Here is a 27,242-nt window from a genome sequence, read left to right as displayed (position 1 = left end):
CAAGGAAAATAAGGAGATGGTGTGGCCATCACAAAAGCAGCACCCCGAGGGAGAGCAGGGCTTCCTGGAGGGCTGTGGGAAGGGCAGGGAAAACTAAAGGCCAACCATCAGTCCAGTAAGATAACAGAAAGTAAGATAAGAAATTATTGGAGGACATGATTTTAACTAAATGTACAGGGAGAAGTTTCCCATTCGCCGCAATGCCTCTGCCCAGGTGAACTCTGTGGTGCGTCACAGCAGAAGAGACTGGGCCAACCCCGCTGTTGGTGTTGCACAGTCAGGAACAGAGGGAAGGGGCTCTGGGAAAGCCCTCTTGGTGCCTGTGCCCAGACGGTGCATCTGCAGCAGGGCTGGGCAGTCAGAAATAAGCCCCTCAAAAGTAGTTTAAACCAACAATTATACAATGAGGTACTGTTTTTTACCCACCAAACTAGCAATGAGAAAAAGATGGCATAACATGTTGGTGAGGGTTTAGAGAATAGGCGTCTGTATTCATACCTCCTGGGGCAAGGTGAATCACTGCAACTTATTGAAAGGGCAATTTGGCAATATCTAGCCAATTAAATAGCCAAGAACCCCTACACTAGCAATTCCACTTCTAATCCCAAAGGCTAGCAAGAGTCTAGACAACACTTACATGCCCACCAACAGATCGCGTGAAATAAACAATGACCCCTCATAGGATGGAACACATGTGACCACGAGTGAGTGGGAGAGTCAGGTGAATGCTGACACGCACTGCCTTCAGGCTTTATTGTTAGGTCTAAGACAAAACAAAACAAAAACAAGGTGCAGAATAGCACACACAGTGACCCCCGTGTTTATGTTTTACAAAGAAAATAATCATATTCTGGCTGGGTGGGTGGCTTACGCCTATAATCCCAGCACTTTGGGAGGCTGAGGCGGGTAGATCACCTGAGGTCAGGAGTTCGAGACCAGCCTGACCAACACGGAGAAACCCCGTCTCTACTAAAAATACAAAAAAATTAGCCAGGCATGGTGGTGGGTGCCTGTAGTCCCAGCTACTCGGGAGGCTGAGGCAGGGGAATCACTTGAACCTGGGAGGCGGAGGTTGCGGGGAACTGAGATTTCGCCATTGCACTCCAGCCTGGGCAACAAGAGCACAACTCCATCTCAAAAAACAAAAACAAAATAAGAAAATAATTATATTCATTATAAACCATTAATGCTAATTATCCCTGAAAGGGAACTTACATTAGAAGAAGGAGGGGAGGGAGGGACAGAAGAAGAAAGAAAAAAATCTTTTTAAAAACATGAACCAACACAGAAACTCAGAATGTTCACGCAGAATCATCGGGAAGTGTAAGGCTACGTCGTTCTCCAGCAGCCCTGAGCAATCCACTCTTACCCAGGTAAAATGTTATATCACTACAATTACAAGTTGTGTGTTCAGATTCCTGCTCTTCAGATATAAAGTAGCCACCAGGGGCCTTACTTCATTTGTTCAAGAAAGACCAGACACCATGTCCCATTCGTAAGTATGGGTGGATTTCTCAGCGCCCCAGCTCCCCGACAGTGAAGAACCTCCTCCCAGCCACTGGGAAACAATAAAGCTGCGTGACTTCGCAGGGAAGGTGCCCCATGGCTCTACTGTCCACAGGGCTTTCTCCTGCCCCTTTCTCTCGGTTCCCATAACTCCTCCCTCTCATATCCCTTCATGCCCAGGATGACGATACCCTACAGCTACTGAATTTTCCCTTGCCCACATCCTTATAAATATTCCCCGTAATCAGAAATTTCCCACTGGAGCCACCCTCTGTTTCCTGCTTGAACGTGGCCTATAGGAGCAGGAGGCTTCTCTGCTCAAAGACTTCCGGTGACAGCCTCTGAGTGACACCAAAGACAATGGCACCCCACCACCCCTCGCTGCCCTCCGGAGCCACCCACTGCAGTGACTGATAAGATGGGCTGATCACACCCAGCAGAGTTCAGGCCTCCCTTCCCCTATGTCTCCGCTCAGGTCAGGCACTTCCTAGGAAAGCCTTTCTCTGTTCTCACCACTTACTTGACCTGGTCACAAAGCCAAGGCCAGCAACCCAGGCCATGGCCGTCCCTCTAGGCTCTGCGCTCCTGGCATCCTTACTTTCCTATTTACCTGGAACCCACGCTATCCTGTCTGTATTTTTCGCCTTCTTTATTTATGTAGATGACCAGTCTCCTAGTCTAGAATGGAAGCCTCATGAAGGAAGTTAAACCATCCCTATAAGCTTTATTAAATTAATCAGGGAAGAAGAAAAGCAACAATAAACCCAGCTTGCAGGACACTCAGCATTGATCACTAGATCAGCTGCTCTCTGACCTGCTTCCTCAGAGCCATCTGCTGCCTGTTGCCCCAGAATCCGGCAGACCCTGTTACAAGATTACAGTTTCCCTTAACTGCTCTACAAATAACAACTGGAACATTATGAAATGTTGAGTTTTCCCTTTGAGATATTCCTTCAGTTCCTACATACTGATGAAACTACTGGCTCAGCTGGTCTGAAGGGTCCCATAGGAGCTCACTCACCAGGAAATGAAGTTTCCACATCCTGATGATTTCATCCTCCTTACCCCAACCAATCGACCACTCCAACTTTCCAGCCCCTCACCCTCCATGATCCTCTTAGAAACTCCGGCCCAGAACCCCAGGAGATGGATTTGAGGGTCTCCTCCTGGCTCCTCATTTAGCGCCCTGTGATCATTAAACTGTTTCTCTGCTGCAAAACCTGCTGTCTCAGTGGAGTGGATCTGTTACTGCACAGGGGGCATACAAACCTGCTGGTCCTAAACAGAAGGGTCTGCATATAAACTTTGGGGATCCTTATAAGAAGGGCCCACACTTTTACATACTTGAGTGAGATGTAGGTGTCTGTGCATGTGTATGTGTAATTGACAGTTGACTCTGATCATTTCTAGTAATCTAACTTCTAATAAAATGATACATTAGGAAAGGTGATTCAGAAATCAAAATTTTAAGCCCTAAGAAATGTACTTCTTATTTTCTTCAGGAAGACTGAAAACATTCATTCAATTTAACATTTATTGAAAAACCTACAGCTATTATACTAAACATTATCAGGTACTAGAATACTTTTTAAAATATCATCTCTGGCTGGCACGGTGGCTCACATCTGTAATTCCAGCACTCTGGGAGACTGAGGCGGGTAGATCACCTGAGGTCAGGAGTTTGAGATCAGCCTGGCTAACATGGTGAAACCCCATCACTATTAAGTATACAAAATTAGCTGGGCATGGTGGCGCATGCCTGTAATCCCAGTTACTCGGGAGGCTGAGGCAGGAGAATCGCTTGAACCCGGGAGGTGGAGGTTGCAGTGAGCCGGGATCACACCACTGCACTCCAGCCTGGGTAACAGAGTGAGACTCCATCTCCAAAAATAAATAAATTAATAAATTACATTAAATATCATCTCTATTCTCAAGAATTTTACAGTCTAATAGTATAGGAAACCGAAGACATAAAAGAAGGCAAAATGTGATGAATGCCACAAAGGAGTTGTCATGCCATAGAAATTAACAAACCCTGGAGAGTCTTGAGAGGCTTCTGAACATGGGATTAAGAGAAGCAGATGTTTAAGCAGGAGCACCTGCGTGGTGCTCCAGGCAGGTGAATCAGGTGTGAGGATGCAGCTGGGCAAAACTGAATGGAAAGTCTCTGAGAGACCATGGAGGAGGCTGTTGGGAGAAAACACTCTACTGAGCTCTTGCATTTGTGAACATCTTCTAAGCAGAAGAACTGATGGTCTTTGTTCCAGACTATCTTTTCCAAGATGCATGCACAGCCCATCAGCCTTGAAATACAGATATATGTCCCTCTGTAGCAAAAGGCAGGGATGCTTTTTGTCCTGTAAAATGGATTTGTGTTTCCTAAGTGCCAAATTCCTCTCCTGACACAAATTACTGCATGTGCAGGTGTCGCCAGACCCAGGTAGGCTTTGGCTCATGCTGCCTACTGTGGCCTGGGGAACAAAGTCCTGAGGCTCATGTCTCCTGTCAGCATCCATGACTCTTTGCCCCTTACTAGCTTACAAATAGGGTAAAACTCCTGACAGAGACTACTGAAATACTTTTGTAAAATAAAATGAGAATCATTCTGTTTCCTCAGCTGTTCAATATGGTTAATAATACCTACTTTACAAGGCTGCTGTGAGGACCAACTAAGGAACACACACCCAAGAGAAGGTGCTCAATCCTCTGTGAACCAGCCAGTCACCATTCAACAAGTCAAAGCAGCAGAAATAGAAGCAGAAGGAAGGCAATGGCCTGCGCAGTAAGCAGAAAATATCATACAGAGACAGATGTCAAATAACAATGTCTAGGAGAAGGGAGCAGTCACATAACGTGTCACAGGAGGCAGGGGACAACTTCAGAGCAGGGTTACAGTAGTCAAGGTCCCCCACTGCCTCATCCATCTCCAAGGCAGAAGTAACTGTACAAGCTCACTGTACTGTGGACGCTGAAGGCATTTCCCACGAGAATGCCAATTAAGAATTCTGAAACTGATATACATAGTACTGGAAGTGAATGATTAAGTAAACAGATGGTGGATGATGGGAATTAGGTTTCTCCCTGTTGGAGAGGGAGATTACACATGTGCAAGGGGTGGAGGCTAGAATTACCCATGTGGTAATGATATGGACTTGGCTTAACCTAGAAATAGATGGTTTAATTGGAACTATTCATAGACCAATGTATATAAATGTGTGTGTGTGTATACGAACTAGTATACACACATATATTTCTGTGCTCTATCAATCAGCTGAGAGCATGTAGAATGAATGACATTCCAGTATCAATGAGCACACCTAGATCCCAGATCTTGGCTTATAATACCAGTCTCCAATAAAAGACAACAAGGCTTCTTGGAGAAATGGTGTATTCTAGGACTGGAGCAGGAAGTATATAAGATGAGCATGGAGCATATTGCAGTGCTCTAAAATAAGGAAGGGCTCACGGAAAGAAAAACAAGCACGATGTTAGCGGCACACATCAATGGGACACAGGCACCAATGGAGAGCGCTCCCAATGGCCACAACTGGGAAGAAGTTGAGTAAGAAATAAAGCAATATTGGATTATAACTCAAAGCATAAAATAAATATATGAGGGTCCAAACTGATATAAATGAATGACTGAATAACTAAATGATTGGAGAAGCATAAACACATGTATGTACAAGAATCCCAACTATCTTCTAAAGATACTTCCTCCTCAAGCGGGGAGCAAAGCTCCCTACCCGTTAAGTGTTGCTTGCTCGTGGCAACTTCCCTCCAGCCAGCACAGTAGAGAAGTGGGGAGAGGAACTCCGCAGTAAAGACACCCGACAAACACTACTTCAGCCCATGATAAGTCATGCTGACAGCACGTACTCTCCACAGGGTGTGATGAAAATGACACTTTAGCTCTCCACTCATTCTCCCCCAAATCCACAACCCTGGTCAAATCATGAGAAAAATGTCAGACAAATCTCACTTTAGTGCCATCCTACAAGACACCTGACCGATAGACCTCAAAACTGTCAAGGTCATCAAAAACAAGGAAAGACTGAGAAACTGTCACAGCTAAGAAGGGACTTGGGAGACATGATGACAAAATGGGAAGTGGGGTCCCCGATGGGGTCCTGGAACAGAAAAGGATATCAAGGAAGAATTAAGGAAATCTAAATAAAGTGTGCACCTTAATTAGAAAAGCGGTCAACACTTTATTTTTATTCAAAAACGGCCTCAAGTAGGGCCTATGAGCTGAAAAAGTAAATGGCTTAGATGTGTAAATAATAACGCAGAAGAATAATTTCTCAGTATTCTACTATTCTTCCTGGTTACAGACTGTAAGTGGCAATTTGCCTTTGGGATTAACCACCTACTAAACATTTCAAGGGCTATAATATTTGTCATCAAGATGGCATGTGAGTATTCTGTCCTGGGTTGCCAGGTCGGGCAGCACAAGAGAGAGATACACACTGTTCTCCTTGGAGGGAGGTGCAGGCGCCCTTCCTCTACCAGAAAGAAAACAATATTCCAAAACAATGTCTCAAGTGAGACATTGAGACATTGATGCCTCAATGTCTTAGATATTCTGTAAATTATTATTTTTAAAATGCTAAATTCCTTTCAGAGGCTATGATTTCCAAAGCCCATAACAACACGAGAAAAGCATCAGTTTCCATTTGCTTGTTTTGTATTAGAGAGGTTATGCACACTCTTAAGATGGTTATTTTAGCCACAGTGAGTAAGACTAATTAATTCATTTTCTGGTAATTCTGCTGCTACCCCTGAAATGTTAATTCAGGCAAGTACTTGTACGAGACAAAAGAGAAATTTCACTGACAATCTTCAGTTGGAACAACACACACATAAAACACACACACATATTACATTTACACCCACATAGGCACATACATGAACATATACACATGTGAACATGAAAACACATGGATGCACACATGCAGGCACAACTATGCATATGCATGCACACCCACACAGGTATACATGTGTACACACCAAATCATAATTCACACATGCACACATTCACACACACACAATCATGCAGACATGGGCCACACGTGTGTGCATCCACACTAGTACACATACATGTGTGCACACTTGCACACAAGTGTGCACACAGACACAGGCTCACATGCATACATGTATTCACCCACACATGCACACATACACACATAATACACATGCAGGCACACTCATACATGCATACATATAAGCTCGCATACATACAGGCACATTTGTCTATATGCACCCATGCACACCACACACATACATTCACAGGCACATAGGCACATGCACACCCAATACACATGCTCGCATATGCACACACACTTTTACATTTGCAGTACTCTACCTCCTTGTCTGTGTCTTAACAAAATCTTTTTGCATATTTTGAAGTACCATGGATCTGGCAACTTAACTCTCTGTTATAGCATGAAAGTAGCTATGGATAGATAATACATCACTTAATAAGCATATCTGTGTTCCAATAAAACTTCAGTCACAGAAACAAGTGAGCAGCCCATAGGCAGTCAATCCCTGAATAGAGAATAAATACAAAAAGAGAAAAAATGCACCTATCATACCTGTACATCAATGGATTACTACAAGCTGAGCACGTGTGTCATAAAATATAATATCACTAGAACCCAGAGTCCCCTCATGAGTCCCCTAATTCTCACACTCCCCAAGAGGAATCACTATCCTATTTTCTAACAGCACAGATCAGTTTTCCTATATTTGTACTTTATGTAATTAAAATCATATATGCACTATTTTGTGTCTGGCTTCTTTCACTCAATATTATGTTCTTGAGAATCTTCCATGCTGCTATATATTGTATATCTAATTTTTACTGCTGCTATGAACACTCTAGTACATTCTTAAGTGAAAACAGAGTGGCATTTCTGTTGGGGCTCACCTAAGAGTGAGACTGAGGGTTCATGCAAATGAATCTTTCAGGTGGTAGAAGTAATTTACATTTCCACTAGCAGTGTATATATTCCATTGTTTCATGTCCTTACCAATATTTGCTTCTTTTCATCTTTTTCAATTTCATCATCCAGATGGGCATGGTGTAAAATGGCGCTGTGGTTTTAATTTGAATTTCCCTGTAACTAAGGAAGTTCTGCATCTTTTCATATTATTACTGTCTACTGGGTATCCTCTTCTAGTGAAATGAGAGTGAAATTGCTCATTTTTCTATGGGGTGGTCTGGGGTTTTTCCTAATTGATTGGTAGGAGCTCTTTCCATGGTGTCACTATGAATCCTTTACGGGAATGCATACTGTAAAAATCTTCTCCCAATTGGTAAATTGTTTTTTCAGGCCCTTAATGGTAACTTTTGATGACCAAAAGGTCTTAAATATAGTCTGATCTTGTTTTATCCTTTACTCTTAGTGCTTTTGGGGTCCTGTTTATCAAATGTTGTCCTATTGTGAGTTCACTAATATTACATTTTGCTTTTCACATTTAGATCTACGGTCCATATAGAAATGATCTGTGTGTACGGAATGAGGTAGGGATAAAGGTCCATTTTCTTTCACATGGGTGCCAATTGGCATGGTGCCGTATATTCAAAATAAATTTCTTTGATACTGAATTGTAGTGTTACCTCTGTCATAAATCGGAGAGCCTTATACGTTTGAGCCTGTTTCTGGGCTCTCCATTCTTTCCCATTGGTTTTTCTGTCTTTGCACTAAGACTACACTGTGCTAATTATTAGAGTTTTATTAGAGTTCTTGACCTCTGCTCATCTAAGTCCTCAAGCATTGTTTTACCTATATGCTAATGAAGAAGAAAGAGGGAAGGAAGGAAAGAATGGAGGGGGGAAGAAAGATAGGTCATGGATTTGTATAAATAAGTCATATGCCGATTATAGTGATTATGTTATTTGCTGTTATAACTGCAGTTATTTAATTTTTCCCAAATAATAAATAAGATTTTCCCAAAATAATAAATCTGCTTAGATAAAATTTGATTTAATGCCATGTTTACCTCATGCTAAAACAACCAGCTGACACAGGGAAACTTAATCATAAAGCAAAAGAAATCAAAAACATTTTAACTGAGTTTTTTTACATTTTCAATTAGTTATTTTAGTATCTTCTAGATACAATCTAAATGACTGATAAATGGTACTGAGAAACACCTTATTCAATTAGCAAAATTAACACTCTCTCCCTCCATGAAAAAACTCTAAATTCCATATTAGCTCACAGCGCTGCTAATTGTCTTTGAAACTTTCAATAAATCAGTCATGTAGCTGCAACAATAAAAATAAAATGCAATGTTGACTTATTTTCTAATCAAAATGCTCATTTAAAGAGCATTTTGAAGCAACAAAATGATTTACACTGCAATACTAAGGAGCTTAAAGCATATAAGAATGTGAATTAGATATGAAGCTCATCAGTAGCTTAAGACTACAAATAGCAATCTACACACACTTCTCAAACTTTGCAAGCTCAGGGGGAACCTAGCTGTTCTACTATCGAAATGCATCATAAAATCTTAAAATATTTTTTAACTTTAAAGTGCTATAAAGCCCTATGCAGCCTTTGGCCAGGTGCGGTGGCTCATGCCTGTAATCCCAACACTTTGGGAGGCTGAGGCCAGTGGATCACCTGAGGTCAGGAATTTGAGACCAGCCTGGCTAACATGGCAAAACTCCATCTCTACTAAAAATACAAAAATTAGCTGGGCATGGTGGCGGGTGCCTGTAATCCCAGCTACTTGGGAGGCTGAGGCAGGAGAATTGCTTGAACCTGGGAGGCAGAGGTTGCAGTGAGCTGAGATGGTGCCATTGCACTCCTGCCTGGGCAACAACTGTGAAACTCTGTCTCAAAAAAACAAAAGAAAGAAGGAAAGAAAGAAAGTATGCAGCCTATGACGTGATGCACAAAATAAGAGATAATGATCAAGGGCATCAAGTTTAAGGAAGTAAAAGGAGATCTGCTGATATAAAGGGAGAAAATAATTAAAACAGAGGGGCAGGCACTTATGTGAAATTAAACTGGCAAAACCTAATTTATTTTGAATAAATACAATTTCTCTCTCTCTCTCTCTATATATATATATAATATAATATATATATGTAAAAAATTAGGTTGTCAAAAGACCAGTTCTAAGGACCAGCCTGTCTAAGGCCACATCTCTGGCCAGCTGCTAGCTCTGCTTTGCACGCAGCACGCTCGCCTAAAAGGCAACGAACTTTTTTTGAAGCCTGCCTCGCACACGACTCAGGTGTGCACACACGTAAGGCCTGTGGAAGGGTGCTGCTCCCCGTCCCTCTGCCGAAGACAGGCCTCCGTGGATGCCAACAGTGAATTCAGCTTGGGGTTGCTTGGTCAGTTCACCTACAAACCCTGCTAGTCACAGGAGGCATAGGCACAAAAATCTCCATCTGCCAAGATAATGCTTTTTCTCCACACTCATGAATGGCCTTGTTGGGAATTAATTAGGAACTTAGCAGTTTTAATTAAGGTCTGATCTGTGACTTGAATAATGGGCAATCGTTACATTATCATTACATGACAAAATTATCACATTAGACACAATTTAAAAATGGCTCTGGGTGATGCTCTTAATTGAGAAGTGATTGCTTGGTGAGTTGACTCTCCAAGGACAGCCGGCCTCCTCCAGCCATGTGGCCCACACGGAGGAGGGCAGCCCGCTGTGCACCTGCCCTGCCGCCCCAGAGCTGCCAGGCCCAGCAGACGCCTGTTGTGTGCTGCTGTTACCTGAGCCCACGCGTCAGGAAGCACACATAGACACAGTTTCCATCCTGAAGGGCTCCCCACTTGTAGACAAGCCATTTCAACTCAGCAGGGACAGCAGAAATGCTTGCCCCTGCTGGAACACAGAAGGAACCTTAGGCAGGAGGTCCTGAAAGTCTTCAGGACTGAGGAGCACTGAGGGAGGCAGGGAAGCGGCCCGGCTGGGAGTGGCGGGGAGAGGGTTCCCGGCCAGCCTGGGCGCCTGGGCCAAGCTGCCCCCTAGGAAAGGAGGTGGAGTGATGGTGTGGGTCACAGGCTACTGCGGACTTGACCGTGAGCAGAGTCCAGGGAACCTGAGAAGTTCACACAGGACAGACGCCAACCAGGCATTTTAGGGAGATGTCCCCGGCCTCCATGGGGCTACCTTTGGTTCTCCCAACCCCACCTTTGACATCAGTTTGCTCCCATTTCTTCCTCTGAGGCTCCTCGCAGCTCCTCCCGGAAGTGTCCAGCTCCTGCAGTGATTGGCCCCATGCCAGTGCCCAGCCCGCTATGCCCCAGTCCCCATAGAAGGCAGACGGCCAGGACCAAAAGGACCAGGGAGATAATGGGGAACGATTTCTACTTTAGCTTCACAGTACACTATCTGAATTTGTGCAATAGATTCTCCTTCTAAATTAGATCATATCTAAGGAAATAAAATGATTTTCAGCTTCTCAATTCCAGACTGTCGACTGGGTGTGAGAGCTGAGAAGACTGCAGAGAAAGCCAGCTAGAACTGAGCAAGTAAATACACGGACTACCCATGAGCCACCATTAGGAGCTTTTTTACATAGGTCCATAGGAAACTGGGCTACAGTCCACCAAAATGGTAAGCAATGGCCTGCCCTTTGCCCGGCACAGTGTTCTGGGAGACAGTGGGAACTTCCCCAGGCGCCCTGTTTGGGAAGGTGCAGAGTTGTGTATCAGGCAGTTTTCTGAGTGCTTTTACCTAAATGAAAGTTACTGCATTCCATGCCTGTAACAGCATGATGAGGCAGCAGTTGATTGCAGTCTCATTTTACAAGGCACAGAGAAGTCAAGGAGCTTCCCACACACACACACAGCAGTAAACAGTAGGACTAGGGTTCAAGCTTCAAGCGCAGAAGCATGGCCCTCAACCACTACACTCCCACAGCCAACTGTGCCATGTCAGGGATGCAACTGGTGCTCTGTGTAGACGGAACCCAGGCCTGGACACTGCCTCCCCCTCCTTTCCCCAGCTCCCTGCGCTGCTGACCTATCCTTTCTCAGCATGTGGTGACTCTTAGCACACCGACTCCTGCGTTCATGCCTCCTCTGTGGCTGGATCCAGATTCTTCAGGCCCAGCTCCACATTCCCAGGAAAGAAACTCAGGCTGGCCCACAACTCTGTAGATATTACCTTGCAAATGGGGGTGGCAAGGCCAGTGGGCAGATGAGGCCATCCAGATGAACCCCAGCGGCCTAAGGCATTGAGACTCCCCACTGCACGATGCCTGAGGCACACTAGCTATTAAACACCGGAGTGCGGGACTGGGTGGTTTGCACCAAGAAAGTATTTAGCCTTGCGTAACAAATACTTCCCAAACTTATTTGAAAGCGCAAAACCCTCATTTTGTGATTCTTCCCTTAACATCCTACAGGAGAACTCAGCACCATCCTCACTGGGCAGCTTCCTGCCCTCCGCATGGTCTCCCAGCAAGATGCCCTTCCCTTGAGCGGAGCAGCCTGCCCTGTGGGGCTCAGCAATCCATACAGAGCCACCAGCGTGAGACAGTAAGCAGCCTCTCGCAAACGTTCGCCTTACAGTGAGATCCCACGATGTTTTCATCAGTCTATTAAACTCAGCTTCATTCTCCACGGATATGAAACATATAACAAGACAGGAAGCCTGCACATCTGACAATTACACAAACCAAGAAATGGAAAGCATCGAGTCATGCAGGAGTCACACAACGCGAGAGGGGCTGACAGCCAGGACTGGGAAATCAACATCTGATTTAAATGAGGGAAACAAGCTGAATGGCAAGCACCATAAAATTAACTCTCAAAGCTTAGGATTAAGCTGAGTTCTGGAAGGAAGAGCCTGGTGCTCAGGTAATTCTGGGTTTAATATAGGAAAAGCAAATTCAGGACAACACCACCTTCCACAGAGTGCTGACGGAGCTGGGGAGTGCAATTAGCACACCAGCCAAATCCAATGTGCAAGTCATCATACTATTGGATATTTTATTTGTTCCTTGTAATTGTCATGAGTCATTTAAGGAAAAAAAAACACATTAGGTTGAGAAAAATACAACAGAAACCATTATGATGCTGTGGGTTTGCCTGAAATGTCCAGCTTACTAGAAGGCAGAAACAAAATAATTTACATTCTGGAAAAGGGGGATATTTTATTTTAAGCTTAGTGGAAAACTCATGCAATATTAAAAGATTGTGAGAGCTGAATATAGACATATTTAAAATAAGCATAATCATACTGCTGTTGTTTTAATCAGGAAGAAAGTAAATTATCTTTAAAAATGTAAATTCGAATTTCTGAAAATTATTTTCCATCCATGTTTTTGCTTTTTACAAACTGACAGGTTTTTCATAATCTCTTTATATATAGAAACGAAGACACTTGAAATAAGGTCACTGGATAAGACGATCTATAGCACAAGGCACTACTTTTATGGTAAATTCTATAATTATAAATAGATTTTTCCAGCTTCATCTTGTGACGATTTTTTCTTAGGCATTTCGTATCGTTCTTGTGAATGGCAGAGTAGAAAATTAACTTGAGTACAGGTGAAGTGAGGTTGGAGCACATAATTTTCAACCCTGCATTGGCGCCAGGGCCCTGTCTGCCCTGATTCCTACGTCCCCAACCTCTACCCCCTGCCAGCTCCCACTCCATTCCCGGCCTTCCTCCCAGTGCTGAAGTCGCCCTCTTTGGAAGGGCTCGCTCTTGGCCAGCTGTCCCTGTCGGGGACTTATAGTACCAATGTTCCCAAGGAGATTTCCACTGTAATCCAAACTCTCCAAAGGATGCGGGCTAGGGACTGACTGCTCAGTGCCGGCATCCCCAGCTACTGTGGGGCTCCCCTCTGAGGGCAGGGGCTCCTCATGGGTCCTCACTCAAAAAGCAGCTGCCCTGGGAACAGGGAGGCATACCTGTGCACTCCTCACTTTTATGTTCAGAGTTTTGCAGAGCATTTTGGAAAGAGGCAGAGGAAAAATTTACAGAGAAATTCAATTTTTGCCTCAAACTCTCAGCTGTTCTTTATAAGTTCTTGAGGTCCTGTTGAGTGTAGCTAGAGAGTCCCATGGCCGAGACAAATACAGTAAAAATCACAGGTTTTTCAAGCTGACCCAACCTCCGAAAATCTGTATTATGAAAAATATCCACCAACTATGATTGTAGAAAACATGGTGATCACTTATCTGGGACAAAGTCCTATTCCAGGTCTGGGAAGATGTGGCTTGGGGTAAACCGGTGGCAAGTGATAGGGGCTGGGAGCTCCTGAAGGGTCAGTCTGCGGGTGCACGCTTCAGGAAGAAGACCTGGCTCTCCGTGGCATGAAGTCAGAGCAAAGGCCAAATGCTGGGGCTCTGCCGCCCTCTCAAGCGTGCTAGAAGAGCCGCTGAGACAGAGAAGTCAGAGAAAGGGGCCACCCTGGCTGCTAGCTGAGCACTGTCCTGAAGACATCCTGCTGATGTGACTTCTAACAGGACTCGAAGCTGGGAGCAGGCCAAGAGAAACAGCAGCTCACACTTGGGGAGGCAGTAGCCAAGGAAAAACCAGGATTCGGATGTGAACGGACAGCTTCCACTGACTTGAAGAAAGAAGAAAATCGACCTACAACAAGGGCAGAAGTGGCTTTAGAGTAGATGACAGATAGATGATAGCTGATGGATAGATGCTAAATGAGTAGATATAGATAGATAGGTGACAGACAGCTAGATGAGAGATGATTGATAGAGACAAGAGATAGAAGATAGATGATAGATGGATAGATAGATAGATAGATAGACAGATAGAGTGATCAGAACAAATGAAAGATACTTTCAGAAATAGAAGGACACAGAGCATACACCTAAGGACCTGGTGGGAGTCAACGACACCTCACCTAGAATTTGAAGCATAAGACACCTACCTTCTAGACTTCCTTGCACCTAAAGCAGAATACATGGTCTAGGCTTTCTCCATTCAACTCTTCACCTGCCTAGAACTTGTAGCACTAGATATGCAGTGACAAGGGCCACAGACACACTGCCAAGGGGGCTGGCTTCAGCATTTCACAACAGCAACATGGGGTTTCCAGGAGCAGGATGGGAGGTGTGAGCTGTGGCTGTGGCCAACATGGCCTTTGTGCCTGTACTGGGATCCCTAGCATCCCTACTGAAATTGGGGAGTCAACCTCAATCAGCATCTTCCCTCAGCATCCCTAATCTACAGAGAGGAAGCACTGGAGAACTTGCCTGTCACATCCTTACCTGATTTTCCACTTTGGCTGGTGCAGAAGATAGATAGTGCCTGGAAAAAGTAGATTATGGAATCCAGTTGCAGCTATTTTAATATAAAAGACTGTCTTACTGAAAATAGCTGATACCCTCTAGGACTATCGCATACTATTTCAACTGGCAAATGCATTTTTCTCTCATAAGCAAAGAATACTATAAAGCAAAGATATTATAAAGATGTTAATTATCTTGATGTTATTTTAAGGTTTATTACAATCCCAATCAAAATAATAATTGGCTTTTTAATTAATTGAAATGATATGATTCTGTAATTCATATAAAATATAAATAAGAACAGTCAGAAAAACACTGATAAGGCAAAGTACTTGCCCTACCACAGAGTAAGCTTATAAAGTCCAAATAATTTAAACATCATGGTATGTCACTGACCCCATAAAACACAACAGATGGCCCACCAACATACTCAAAACCCCACGGGGATTTTTTCTTCATAAAGGTGGTTTGTGAAGTCAGTGAGATGAAGTCAAACATAGTAATGAAGAGCTTTGGGAGAGCCAGAGACCCATGTTTTATAGGTGAGCTGCATCCATGTCTCACCATACATAAGCATGCATTCCAAATCAAAATGGATGAGATTCCAAATGTTCACTTTTAAAAAGCTGAAAATAAATAAATTAAATACTTAAAATAATAAGATAGAAAAGGAGTACAAATATTATTTAAAGATAAGAAGGATGAATTGGAATAAAAAACTGAAAGTGATATAGTTAAAAAGTCAATAACAAATTACATAAAGAGTAAAAGGCCAAAAGTCTCTTTTCTGAAATTTCTAATACAAATATCAACTTCTGGGAAGTTTCACTAAGGGAAAAAGAATGTGTGTGCATGTGTGTGCGACTGTGTGTATATCAACTGAGAGGGGAGATTTGATCACAGATACAAGGACAAGTGAAAAGCTTCAAGTCATTTCATAGCAAAATATAAATAACTAAAACTGATCCATGCAGAAAACAGAAACCTGACAAATTCAATAGCCAGTGAGGAGACTGGAAGACTGGTTAACAATCTCCCAGTTAAGAAGATGTCAGATTCAAATGGGGCTATAATTTCCCTGTTCCAAGTTACATACATATAGAAAGTTCCCCAATTCATGTGATGGAGCTACAGAACCTTCAAACTCAAATATAATACAAAAATAAAAGCTGTAGCCAATTTTACTTATAAGTATAGATATAAAAATGCAATAAAATGGGTCTGAGCTCACGCCTGTAATCCCAGCACTTTGGGAGGCCGAGGCAGGCGGATCACGAGGTCAGGAGATGGAGACCATCCTGGCCAACATGGTGAAAACTCATCTCTACTAAAAATATAAAAATTAGCTGGCTGTGGTGGCACGTGCCTGTAATCCCACCTACTCTGGAGGCTGAGGCAGGAGAATCGCTTGAACCAGGGAGTCCGAGGTTGCAGCGAGCCGAGATTGTGCCACTGCACTCCAGCCTGGTGACAGAGCGAGACTCCGTCTCAAAAAAAAAAAAAAAATCGGTCTGAGTCCAGTGAGTCCAGGCTCGCCCCTGGAATAAAGCTCAGTAATGGAGCTCCAGCAAAGCAGCTGCATTTCGGAAATTTCCAGGGAACACAGAGCAAAGGCGTCGACAGCGCTGAGCAGGCACAGACTACCCCACCCTCTGCGGACCTGCCGCGCACGTGACCCGATTGTTTTCAGCCCTCTCCTCCTAGGAGGCATTCCTGTGCCACACACTGGACGTGTTGCCATGGTGACTGGCCTAGGCACTGGGCTAGATTCACACTGTGACAGTCAAGGCCTGTTCTGCCAGCCAAGTGTGGGCACCCAGCTCAGACCAGCCAGAGCCCTTCCAGAGGGAGCGTGTCTGGGTCTGTCTCCGGAGCTGCCTGCGGCCGTTCTCTATCACTGGAAGGAATTCCCATGAGGGGAGAGGCAGAGATGAGAGGTGGAGAGAGCACAGCCTGGCTCCTGTTGCCTCTGAGGCCCAGCTAGACACTGCCCATCCAGGCTGCTGAACCCTCTGGTCCATGTCCCCTTCCGCCCAAGCGAATTTGATTGAGGCGTCTGTCACCTGCAGCCAAGAGCCCCAGCAGCGTATCTGCATCCTTCTCCTCTTTCTCCCCATAGATAGCACCCAGGCTGACGTCCAGTGCCCACTCCCGAGGCCGTCTCCAGCCCCCCGTGCTCAGGCGCCTTCTCTCCCTGAGCATTCACCACCCCCCTCTCCGTCAGAGACTCCTGCCAGACCTCTATGCTTGCACACTCGCCTGCCAACCCAACGTCCCTCATGCAGCCTCACCAACTGCGGACTGGAACATACTCAAGACCAAACTCTGCATTTCTCCTCTAAACTGCGCCTGCACCTGATGTGCCTTTGAGTTTTCATCCCCTCATGGCTCACATCCACGTTGTCCACCTCCAAACCCTACCCCACCGGCCCCCCTTTCCCCACCTGCCCTGCACACACTGGCCCCAAGCCTCAGCCTCTAACCTGGCCTCCCCGGGGCCACTCGGTCCTCCTCTAACCTGTCCATTCCACTGCAGGGAAGAATGGGCTTTGTAAAAGAAAAATCGCATTGCAGGCTTTCCTGCTTAAAGCGCTTCCCTGCACTCCCACCACCTGGAGTGAAATCCAGCCTTTTTGCCCATCTACAGTCTCCCTCCCCCGGGCGCCTTCCACCATCTTCAGCGCCATCCTCTTGCCCTGCCATCAGGGATGCTGGCTGTTTCTCCTCCTTGGGGAAGTCACACAGCTCACCTGCTCAGGGCCGTTTGCTATCTGGGAACCTCAGTGCCGTTAGCACAGTACCACTGACCCACACTGGGGATGGCTCATGGGGTCTACGTTTAGCTGTGTTTGCTGCTTCTCCCTGGTGAATCTCCAAGTTCAGCACACAGTATCTGCCTGCTTCATCACTGCGCCACTGAGGCCTAGTTCTTGCTAGTTACAAAGCTGTGTTGACTTCATGGATGACTATAAAAGAACAAACATTTTAATACACTGACTATTCATGAAATATGGCCTGATTAAATACCTGATGAATTTTTTTTTTTTTTTTTTTTGGTCGCCTAGGCTGGAGTGCAGCAGCACGATCTCGGGTCACTGCACCCTCTGTTTCCCGGGTTCAAGCGATTCTTCTGCCTCAGCCTCCCCCAGTAGCTGGGATTACAGGCATATGCCACCACGCCCAGCTGATTTTTTTGTATTTTTAGTAGAGACGGGGCTTCACCATGTTGGCAAGGCTGGTCTCGAACTCCTGACCTTAAATGATCCGCCCGCCTCAGTCTCCCAAAGTTTTGGGATTCCAGGCATGAGCCATCATACCCAGCCTGATAAATTCTTTAGTTACCCCTAAATATACAACCTTGTAAAGAAACATCCATCTGTGTCAGCAAGTCTAAATGCATTATAAAAAAAGTTTTATCTTATTATTTTTCAAAATAGCATATCCTATAGAGGAAAATTTAGGCCAAGCTTCCTTTACTTCAAAAATTTAGCCAATCAATATGCTATCGTGACAGTACACGTGTGGAGCTGGCCGCATTTGGGTCATCCATAAATGCGGAGCTGCACTCCATTGTTTATGTTGTCTGGAGGTTATGAGATAAGCACCTTGTTTGCTGAGATTGTTTTAGAAGAAGACTAAAGATGTCTTGGGACTCTCCTGACCCCACTGCAGCTTACTGCACTTTACCAGGACATTTACTCTTTAGTCATTCTAAGTCTTTGAAGTCGCTTTAAGGCTTTTTAAGTCGTTTTACATTATTTTAATGTACTTATTTTTTTCTGGGTTCCCTAATGGTTGAAATTAAGGATTCTCTGCCATTAAATTAATAATATACCAAAAACAAGTTACATAAAAGCAATCATTTAGGCCACAAGTGGTTCCAATGGATTTCTTTCCAGTTATAGGAAATTTGATCCGTGGAAAGGCAGAGAGAAATTTCCCCTTAGACAACTCTATAGCATCATTTTTCAACTTTATAGTCTAGCGTATAAAGAAACACTGACAGTGAATGGCTTCTCCGGAGATCTCACCCCAGCATCCATGGAAGATCTCTGCACGCAACTGTGCCGTCATCCGTAAACACCCCATTGACCCACCATCAAACAATGCAGGCACCTCGAGGGCCCTTTGACTAGTGATGGTAGAAGAATAAAAATATTTGGTCTTTGTCCCCATTCCTAGCACAGAGCTCCTAAAACCTTTGGCATTTCCTGAGTGATAAGAGTGACAGGACTTCCTTTTGTTGTAATGAGGCAGCTCTTGGGGGCCCTAGATGGCTTCAGGAGGGGACTGGTTGCCAGAAAGATCAAGGCATGATTAGAAAGTTAAAACTGACAGCTCCACCATCCGTCCCCACACCAGTCCTCAGGGAGAGAACCAGGGCTGGAGATTGAGCCAATCACAAATGGCCAATGATGTAATCAATCATGCCAATGTAATGAAGCCTCAAACCCCCTAAGCAGTGGAGTTCTGGGATCCTCCATGTTGGTGAATGAATTCGTGTGTCAGGAGGGTGGTGCATCTGCACTCCATGGGGACAGAAGTTCCTGCACTTGGGACCCTGCCAGAGACCTCACCTATGCACTTCCTTATCTGGCTTTTCATTTGAACCCTTTATAATACCCTTTAAAATAAGTAGTAAAGGTAGGTAACATGCTTTCCTGAGTTCTCTGAGTCATTGCAGCGAATTATTGAACCTGAGGTGAGGGGTTGCAGGAACCCTGATTTGTAGCCAAGTTGCACAGAAGTGTGAGTGCCTGATACCTGTGACTGATAGCTGTGTCTGAATTGAGGGCACTGATGAGGGATGGAGCCCTTAGCCTGTGCTCTGACAATAGCTCCGGGTAATTGGTATTAGAACTGAATTGAATTGTGGGATACCTACTTGGTGTTGGAGAATTAAAGGATCAGCTGGAGTAAGGAGTAGAAAAAGCCACTTGCTGGTGCTTGCAGAATGTTGCTAAGTCAGCCCCTGTCACCCACCTTCCATGGTAACTAGTGGCTCCTGTCAAGGCTGGGGACTCGGCCGCGGTAAACACGAGGCGCTGCACAGGCACCTGCTCCTCATGTTGACAAGCGCCATCTCCTAACTGCTGATAAGTGAACCACAAGCTAAGCCAACGGGGCAATGCGCCACGCTCATCTCAGACCTAGGACATTCAGCAGCAAGGAGGCCTGGCTCTTGATACAGCCTCCACAATAGGAACTTGGGCCTTCCGGATGTAACGGGATGCAGAAAGCAAAGATCAGTCTATGATCCAACACTTGCTGCTGCAGCGACTGCAGTTAACATGAGTCCTTGAGAAAGATCAAGAAGGGCAGCACATTTCTTTGGGCCTTTGTACCACTTAGGGCTCTTACAGCTACAAGTGACAGAAAACCCAACCCAGAATGGCTAAAGCAAAATGCAATTATGAGATCATATGGGTTACAAGTCTTGGGCAAATAAAATGATGCGGCAGGTTGCATTTCCCAAATTCACCAGCACTAATATATTCCATCCCACATGATTTATCCCACAGCCCTGACAGCGCACGTTCCCATCAAGAAGCTCCTTCCCCTGTTTCTGGGGGCCTGTGATGCAGGGAGAAGTCTGAGGCCCCCACCGCCATCCCAGCCGTGCTCTTTGGGCCCCCACAACCTGGGCAGGAGACATAAGTGAGCAGCCTCCAGATGATTCTGGCCTTGGCCTCTGCCAGCTCTGGTGATCCCCAGTGGAATAGGACCAGCTGCCCTTTCAAATTCCATGAAGACGGTAGAGTTAGGCGTGAAATCGTCACTGTTGCTTTAAGTCCCTGCATTTTGGGATGACTTGTTAGGCAGCCATAGTGAGTGGGACAGGTGACTTTACCAGGGCCTTCCCCTTGGCTCTGGTGCCTCAGGCGCAGGCCCTGTTCTCAGGCTCCTGGCAATGATATGCAGTGGCGTTGGCCTCTCATCATCACCCCCGTGAGTGTGAGGCCCTCATTCTCCAGCACCTCAGTAACAGTGTGCTGGGCCGATCTTCTGTCTTGGGCTCTGTGCCATCCTCCCATTCTCCCCTAGTGGTCTGCGTGCCTCTCCCAGTACTGAGGTTGTGGGGCATTGCTTCCTGAAAAGTATACAGTGGGGGGGGGGGTGGTCACCCCGAATCAAAGTGGAGCCATTTTGAATAACAAAATCACTACATGGTTAACTAGAACCTCTTCTGCACCAGCTCTCCTGACACCCTCCTGACAAGTATTTACGGCTCTCGTGGCTCTCTCAGACTGTCCAGGACTCTCTGGCCTTCAGGAGCCTCAGTCAGCCCTGCGATGCTCCTAGCTCTGAGCTCCTGCCCCACTCATTGTAACCTTTCTCAGGGCCACTGATTAGAAGGGTTCAATATACAAATCTACCCACATGGCATTATCCTAAGGCTGAAGATTTTACGTCGAGGTGCAAACCAACAGGACAGGTTCTTTGAGTTTACATTAAGGGAGGGAAAAGGGCAGGGGGTGAGTGGCTTTAAGTTTTCCTTCAGACACGGAGGATCGGCCTGCTTTGAGAAGCCTAAGGCCCATTTCTGCTCTAACCAGATGAGAGCTGCAAGAAAAATAGCCTGTTTTTCTTTCTTTTCTTTTCTTTTCTTGTCTTTTCTTTCTTCTCTTTCCTTCCTTCTTTCCTTTCTTTCTTTCTTCTTTAGCAAATGTAACATGTGGATGAGACTAACTTTGAAATTTACATTCAGAAAATATTGATCTCACATTCATGATTTTTAACCCTCAGGGGAAAAGAAAGTATTTGACTCTGGTTCAGTGAGTTTACAGCACTGTGATCAATACAGAGATTAACCTTTGAAAAGGCACCCAATATTACATTAGCAACTGTTTAGACCTTTGAGAAAATATGAATGTCTGCCTGGCTACCCTTGAAGCAGCAGACAGAATGAGGGCTTTATAAATCTACAAAGAATTTTATTATGTTTACTGTTAGTCAATGGTAATGATACCTTTGAATCACACTGAACAAAGCCAGGTCATTTTCAAATATTGCTTCGAATACAGTATTTTCTAGATGGTTTATTCTCTAGATATTTTTTCACTTTTTCATTTAATTTATCAACTTGATGTTTTTAAAGCCTCACAATAATTAGCTATGTTCTAAGAAACCACAAAAGAAAACAAAATGAGGTGACAAAAGCTTTACTGGAAGCTAAATTCCACAATAAAATTCAACTTAATGTGTCTCTATGTTTAAAGAAATAGTATAAATCGGCATTATCAATTAATGAGACACTCTTTAATTGACTGGTGTATCTTACGTGGGTGGCACTGAAACGGTATGGCCTGGTCCCCATGGAGGAATGTCCTGGAGACCATGTTTCTGCCCAGTGAGGGAATCTAGCATTAGCATAATCTCTAGTCAGAAAATCATTTTCTCCAATGGAGCAAATAAAATCATATCCTCCCTAGGAAGTGCCGCAAAGAAGATTCCTTGGGCATGGCAGAAAGAACGAGTTCTGGACTGTGGATTAGCGATGCCACTGTCTTGCTTCTGGTAGGCAAGGTACTGACAGCCACCCAATGCCACATCGCTGCATCTGCTCACAATAAACTCCACAGATCAACAAGAAATGTAGGTTAAGCTACATGGGCAGCCTGCCTTTCGACATAACTAGAAGATGGAGAGCACCATAAACTCCACATTATTACTTGGCAGTAAAGAAGAAAACACCAATTCCCAGCCAAGCTATCTCTCAGGCCCCTGCCCCACACCCTTGCAAGGAGCCAGAGAAATCCAGATAATTTTCATGAAAAAGAGAAGAAAGAAATAAAAATTCTAAAATTGAGGAAAGTAACAGCCAGAAGTAGGAAGGCCAACCTAAGCATAAAACCACTGGAAAACGATCCTGGTGGATTTGTGTATAGACTATGGAGAAAAGACATTGACATACACTGGGCTCCAGGTGACAGGCAGGCATGCATCACCCGCAAGAGAAGACAGCAAACAGGCAGGCAGGCGTGCCCATCAAAGCCTGGCAGGGGAAGGGGAAAAACAGTGAGGGCAGGGGGAGAAATGCAGAATCCTGTAAGACGAAAGGAACCAAAAATGAATGGACATGCCCCACAACTGAAAAAAAAAAAAAAAAAAAAAGCTGTTACAGAGACTGCTCTCCACCACACTGACCAAAGAACAGGAATCTCCTCAAACTAGGAATCCTGGAACTGACTCCGGCTGGCCACCCTGTCCACAAGTACATAGCCGAAAGCTGACTGCCCCGTGCAAGGCTTTCCTAATAATAAAACAGAGCATGAGAATCTAAATACTGAAGCTGGTAAAGATTTCCCCAACAAGCCACATGTAAACCAGGAAACACAAAACCGCATACAACACTCTATACTGAATTCCATACCCTCAGATAAGCACTGGGGGTGTGCAAAAACAACCTGAATCCAAAACCCAAATGCTGAGAGCAGAAAACGACAAAAACATGAAGAATAAAATGAAAAGCCAAAGAAAAATACCAAATCATGTAAGAAATGAAGATGAAATTATAAGGTGTTCCAGGAAGACTATAATCAAATGAAAATGTAATCAGGGGCATTAAAGAAAGAAGGCAAACAGGAGGCCAAAAACAACTGAGTAGTAAAAACAAGCCAGAAAGAAAGTGGTTGAAATGGAAGCCAGGCCAGTGAGACTCAACATAAAGAGATCCGTGAAATCGTAAAATATAACAAATACTCAAAACTCTGATCCAAGAAACCTTTCTGGACTCAAAAGAAGACACAATGCTACATGTTAGGCCCATGGATACCCAAGGGATACCTAGGAATATCTTAGTAAAACTATTAGACTCTGAAGATAAATTTGTAAAACCCTCCAAGCCTGTAGCAAAATGATCAAATAACTTCAAATGTAAAAGAACTGGGCTGCCATCACACATCCCACACACACATACAGCTGAGGCCACAATGGAGTAACACCTGCATGAAACCCAGGGAAGGTGTGTGTGAACCAAGGGTGTATTAGGAAGCAAAGTGTCTTGTCAAATGTTAAGGATGTAGAACGCAGCCTTAAACCTACAAAAGCTCAGGGGTACTGTACCCAGGAGCTGATCTTGGGCTCTCAAAGATTAGCTTCACCTGTCAAAAGGCAGGAACACTTTGGCAAAAGGGCCAATGGTGAGCATCCAATAAACTTAATCATGGATCTAAGAGAAACAAGCATAGAACAATGGGGGGTGGAAGAAAAAATGAATGATGTTATATGTTTTGAAAGCAGAAATACTTCAATTAGTAAGTGCGTGGAGAAAGAAGGGAAGAGAAAAGTACTGTAGAATAAACTTATCAGTGGTCATTTAGGCAAGGGTAGAAGTCAAAGGTTATCATTAAAGATAGACAAACAAGGTATAAAAGACTACGTAAGAAAACAGAAGACTAAAGGCAAGTGAAAAAGCATAAGAACAAAGGTAATCACTAGATCAAAATACAAATCTTTCAAATTGAAAAGAAAAATTTTAGAAAATAAAAGAGCAAAAAAGATATACACATAGAGAAACATAGCAACTAAAATATACATAAAACCTATAATATGGAAAATGTGTGAGTCATATCATTAAATGTGAGTGGACTAAGTTCATTTATTAAAAGAAAACAATACTTTTATTTTGATTCACAAAGCAAGTCCCAACAGTCTATATGAGACACACCTAAAACAAAGTGATTTAGAAAGGCTAAAAGCTGAGCAAATGATTTGTGATTCCAATACTGAATAAAGTACAATCAAGTCAAAGAGCATTAAGCATGACAGAGGAGATGTTTAATAGTGCTAAAAGCCTCCGACTCACAGTGGAGACAGAACAGTGATAAATATGTATCCACCAAATAACATAGTAACCACCTTTCAAAGATAAATAGTAAGAGATTCAAGGAGAAATAAAGAGACACACTTGTAACAGGAAATACTTAACATGCCACTTAAAGTACATGACAGATTTAGTGGACAAAAAATAAGTAAGGATATAAATGACCTAGTATAATCATTGGGTAGATTTGAGAAATATGTAAGTTTATACAATAACAACAGAGAATGCACACATAAAATATGATCAAATTTGGTCACAAAGAAACCAGAGGTAAGTTCCATCAAAATAGAAATTAATAAAATAAATAAAAAGATTCTTCAAACTGGAAATTGAAAAGAACTGTTATTAAACATCCAATTCAGATGAAAGGCAAGCCACACTGAAAATATAGAAATCCTAGAAATAATGATAATGGAAGCATTATATACTAAACTCCATGGAATACATTTAAAGCAGTGTTCAGAGGAAAGAGCTTAGCCTTAAACACTTGTGGCAAATAAAACAAACAAATAAAAATAAATGAAATAAATTTGAAATTTGAAAAAACTAAAGAACAGCAAAGTAAACCAAGAGAAAGCACTAGGAAGGGAATGATAAAGAAAAATGCAGCAATGAACAAGGCAGAAAATAGAAAACTAGACCTAAGAAATACATCAAAGTCTTATTTTTTGAAAAATAAAACAGAACTAGATGAATCACAAGCCACTAATCAAAAACAAATCCACAGATAAGAAATGACAAGGGGGAAATAACCACCAAAACAGACAAAATTTAAAAATAATTCTAAGAAAATATTTGCAGACCTCTCGATACCAGTATTTTTAGGGTAATTTTAAATTATGTGTCTATTCCAATATTTCTGATCCTAATAAAAGTGTAATCCAGTATGTTGTCTGTCATAGCTCCAGTAATCAAGACAGTGCACTACTGGGGAGGGACAGCCATCCAGATCAATACACCAGAACAGAGAACCCAGGAACAGATCCACAAAGATGCACTCAGCTGATGAGTGACAGCTGCAACAGCAACTCAACGGGGGAACCATAGCCATTGCACCAAACGGTGCTAGAGTGCAGTGATATCCATATGCAAAAATAAAAGAAAATAAAACCTTGATCTAAACCTCACACCTTATATGAAACTTAACTCAAAATGGAACATGAACTTAAATGTAACATGTAAATCAATAAAATCTGGGAGAAAAAAAGGGCATAGGAGATAATCTTTGAAAAACATCTAGGGCTAGGCAAAAAGGTCTCCTGTTGTCATGCTTTTGACACCAAAAACACAACACATTAAAAATTTTTTTGACACATTGGGCCTCATTAAGATTCAAAACTTTTGATTTGTATAAGAACCTGTTAAGTGGATGAACAGTCTACAGACTGGGAGAAAATGTCCTATCTGCTTTATTCGTAAGAGCCCCAAACTGGAAACAAGTCAGGTGTTCTTCAGTGAGGAGATGACTAAACAAACTGTGGTCCATCCATACCATGGAGTGCAATGCAAAGGAATCAAATACTGGCATGTGAAACAACTTGGATGAATTGCTAGACAATGATGCCGAGTGAAAACAGCCAATACAAAAAGGTCACGTGTTGTATGATTCCATTTATGTAGCATTCTTGTAATGACAAAATGTTAAGAGATGGAGAAGAGATTGGGGCAGGGGTAGAGGTGGGAGGGATGCAGAGCTGGCTGGAAAAGGCCAGCATAAGGGTGCCTTGTAGCGATGGAACTCTTCTGTGCCTTGACTGCATCAATGGCAGCATCCTGGCTATGATCTTCTACTATAGTTTGTCAAGATTTTACTATCAGGGGTTTCTGCACAAAGGGCTCACAGAATCTCTCTGAATTATTTCTTACAACTGCACATGAATCTACAATTATCTTGAAAGAAAAAGTTTTAAAAAATTAATGAAAGCAAAAAGTATAGATAAAAATGGAGCTAAAGTTTATCCATTTTGACTACAGAATATCTAAAATTCCTTTGCAAAATTTAAAATACAAAAATAAGCTTAAAAATAGTCACAACATATATATCAGAACTGATTTCTGTAGATGCAAGAGAGCTTCTGAAAAATAGGAAAATTCATCTCTCAAGAGAAAGACGAAGGCAAAGGATATGAATAGAAAGTTTACAAAATAAGAAATGCAAATATTCAGTGTTTATACAGAAAGAGTATAATCTCAGTAGAATTAATTAAAACAAAACATGAGTCTATTGTTAGCCAGCCAGATGAACCTTGAGCATTTCAAATGGCAGTGACGAGTTTCAGCAGTGAAGTTCAATAAAATGTGTGGAGAGCAACATTTCTGGATGCCAGCTTGTCAATATTTATCTGGATTCTTAAAACATCACTCATTTAACCAGCAGTTCTATGTCAGAAAATTTATCTTCAATTATCAGAAATGAAACAAGGTTTTATCTATAAAGATATTTATCACACCATAACAAGAAACAGCAAGCAACCTCAATGCCTCAACGTAAAATAAACCAGGATATATCTGCCTGTTGGAGGCATAGCTATTCTATTTTGGAAGGACAATTTATGTCCTGTTAAGATGCTCACAATAGAGTATAAAGAATAAAAGGTAGGACACAATGTGATTCAAAGGCTTTGTAAAAAATATGTAATCTATGGTAGGCAGGAAAAATG

The 27,242-nt window shown here is 43.3% G+C and overlaps 1 protein-coding gene across 9 annotated transcripts in view; it reads right to left on the bottom strand.

Annotated features, from left to right (window-relative positions):
• OCA2 (OCA2 melanosomal transmembrane protein) overlaps nucleotides 1-27,242 on the bottom strand; it is a 381,861-nt gene that overhangs the window by 96,811 nt on the left and 257,808 nt on the right. Inside the window, exons 26-27 of one of the 9 annotated variants that reach the window (XM_034938403.3) lie at nucleotides 14,736-14,775; nucleotides 12,508-14,097 (exon numbers count right to left, since the gene is read on the bottom strand). The exons of the other annotated variants lie outside the window; for them this stretch is intronic. Coding sequence (XP_034794294.1) covers nucleotides 14,008-14,097; nucleotides 14,736-14,775 — 130 coding nt within the window. The 3' untranslated portion in view covers nucleotides 12,508-14,007. Of the gene's footprint in view, nucleotides 1-12,507; nucleotides 14,098-14,735; nucleotides 14,776-27,242 lie in introns of those variants that run through there. 9 annotated transcript variants of the gene reach the window in all.

This window comes from Pan paniscus, chromosome 16 (assembly GCF_029289425.2).
Source record: "Pan paniscus chromosome 16, NHGRI_mPanPan1-v2.0_pri, whole genome shotgun sequence".
Classification (NCBI taxonomy): domain Eukaryota; kingdom Metazoa; phylum Chordata; class Mammalia; order Primates; family Hominidae; genus Pan; species Pan paniscus.
This window is presented reverse-complemented; position numbering and strand designations above follow the sequence as displayed.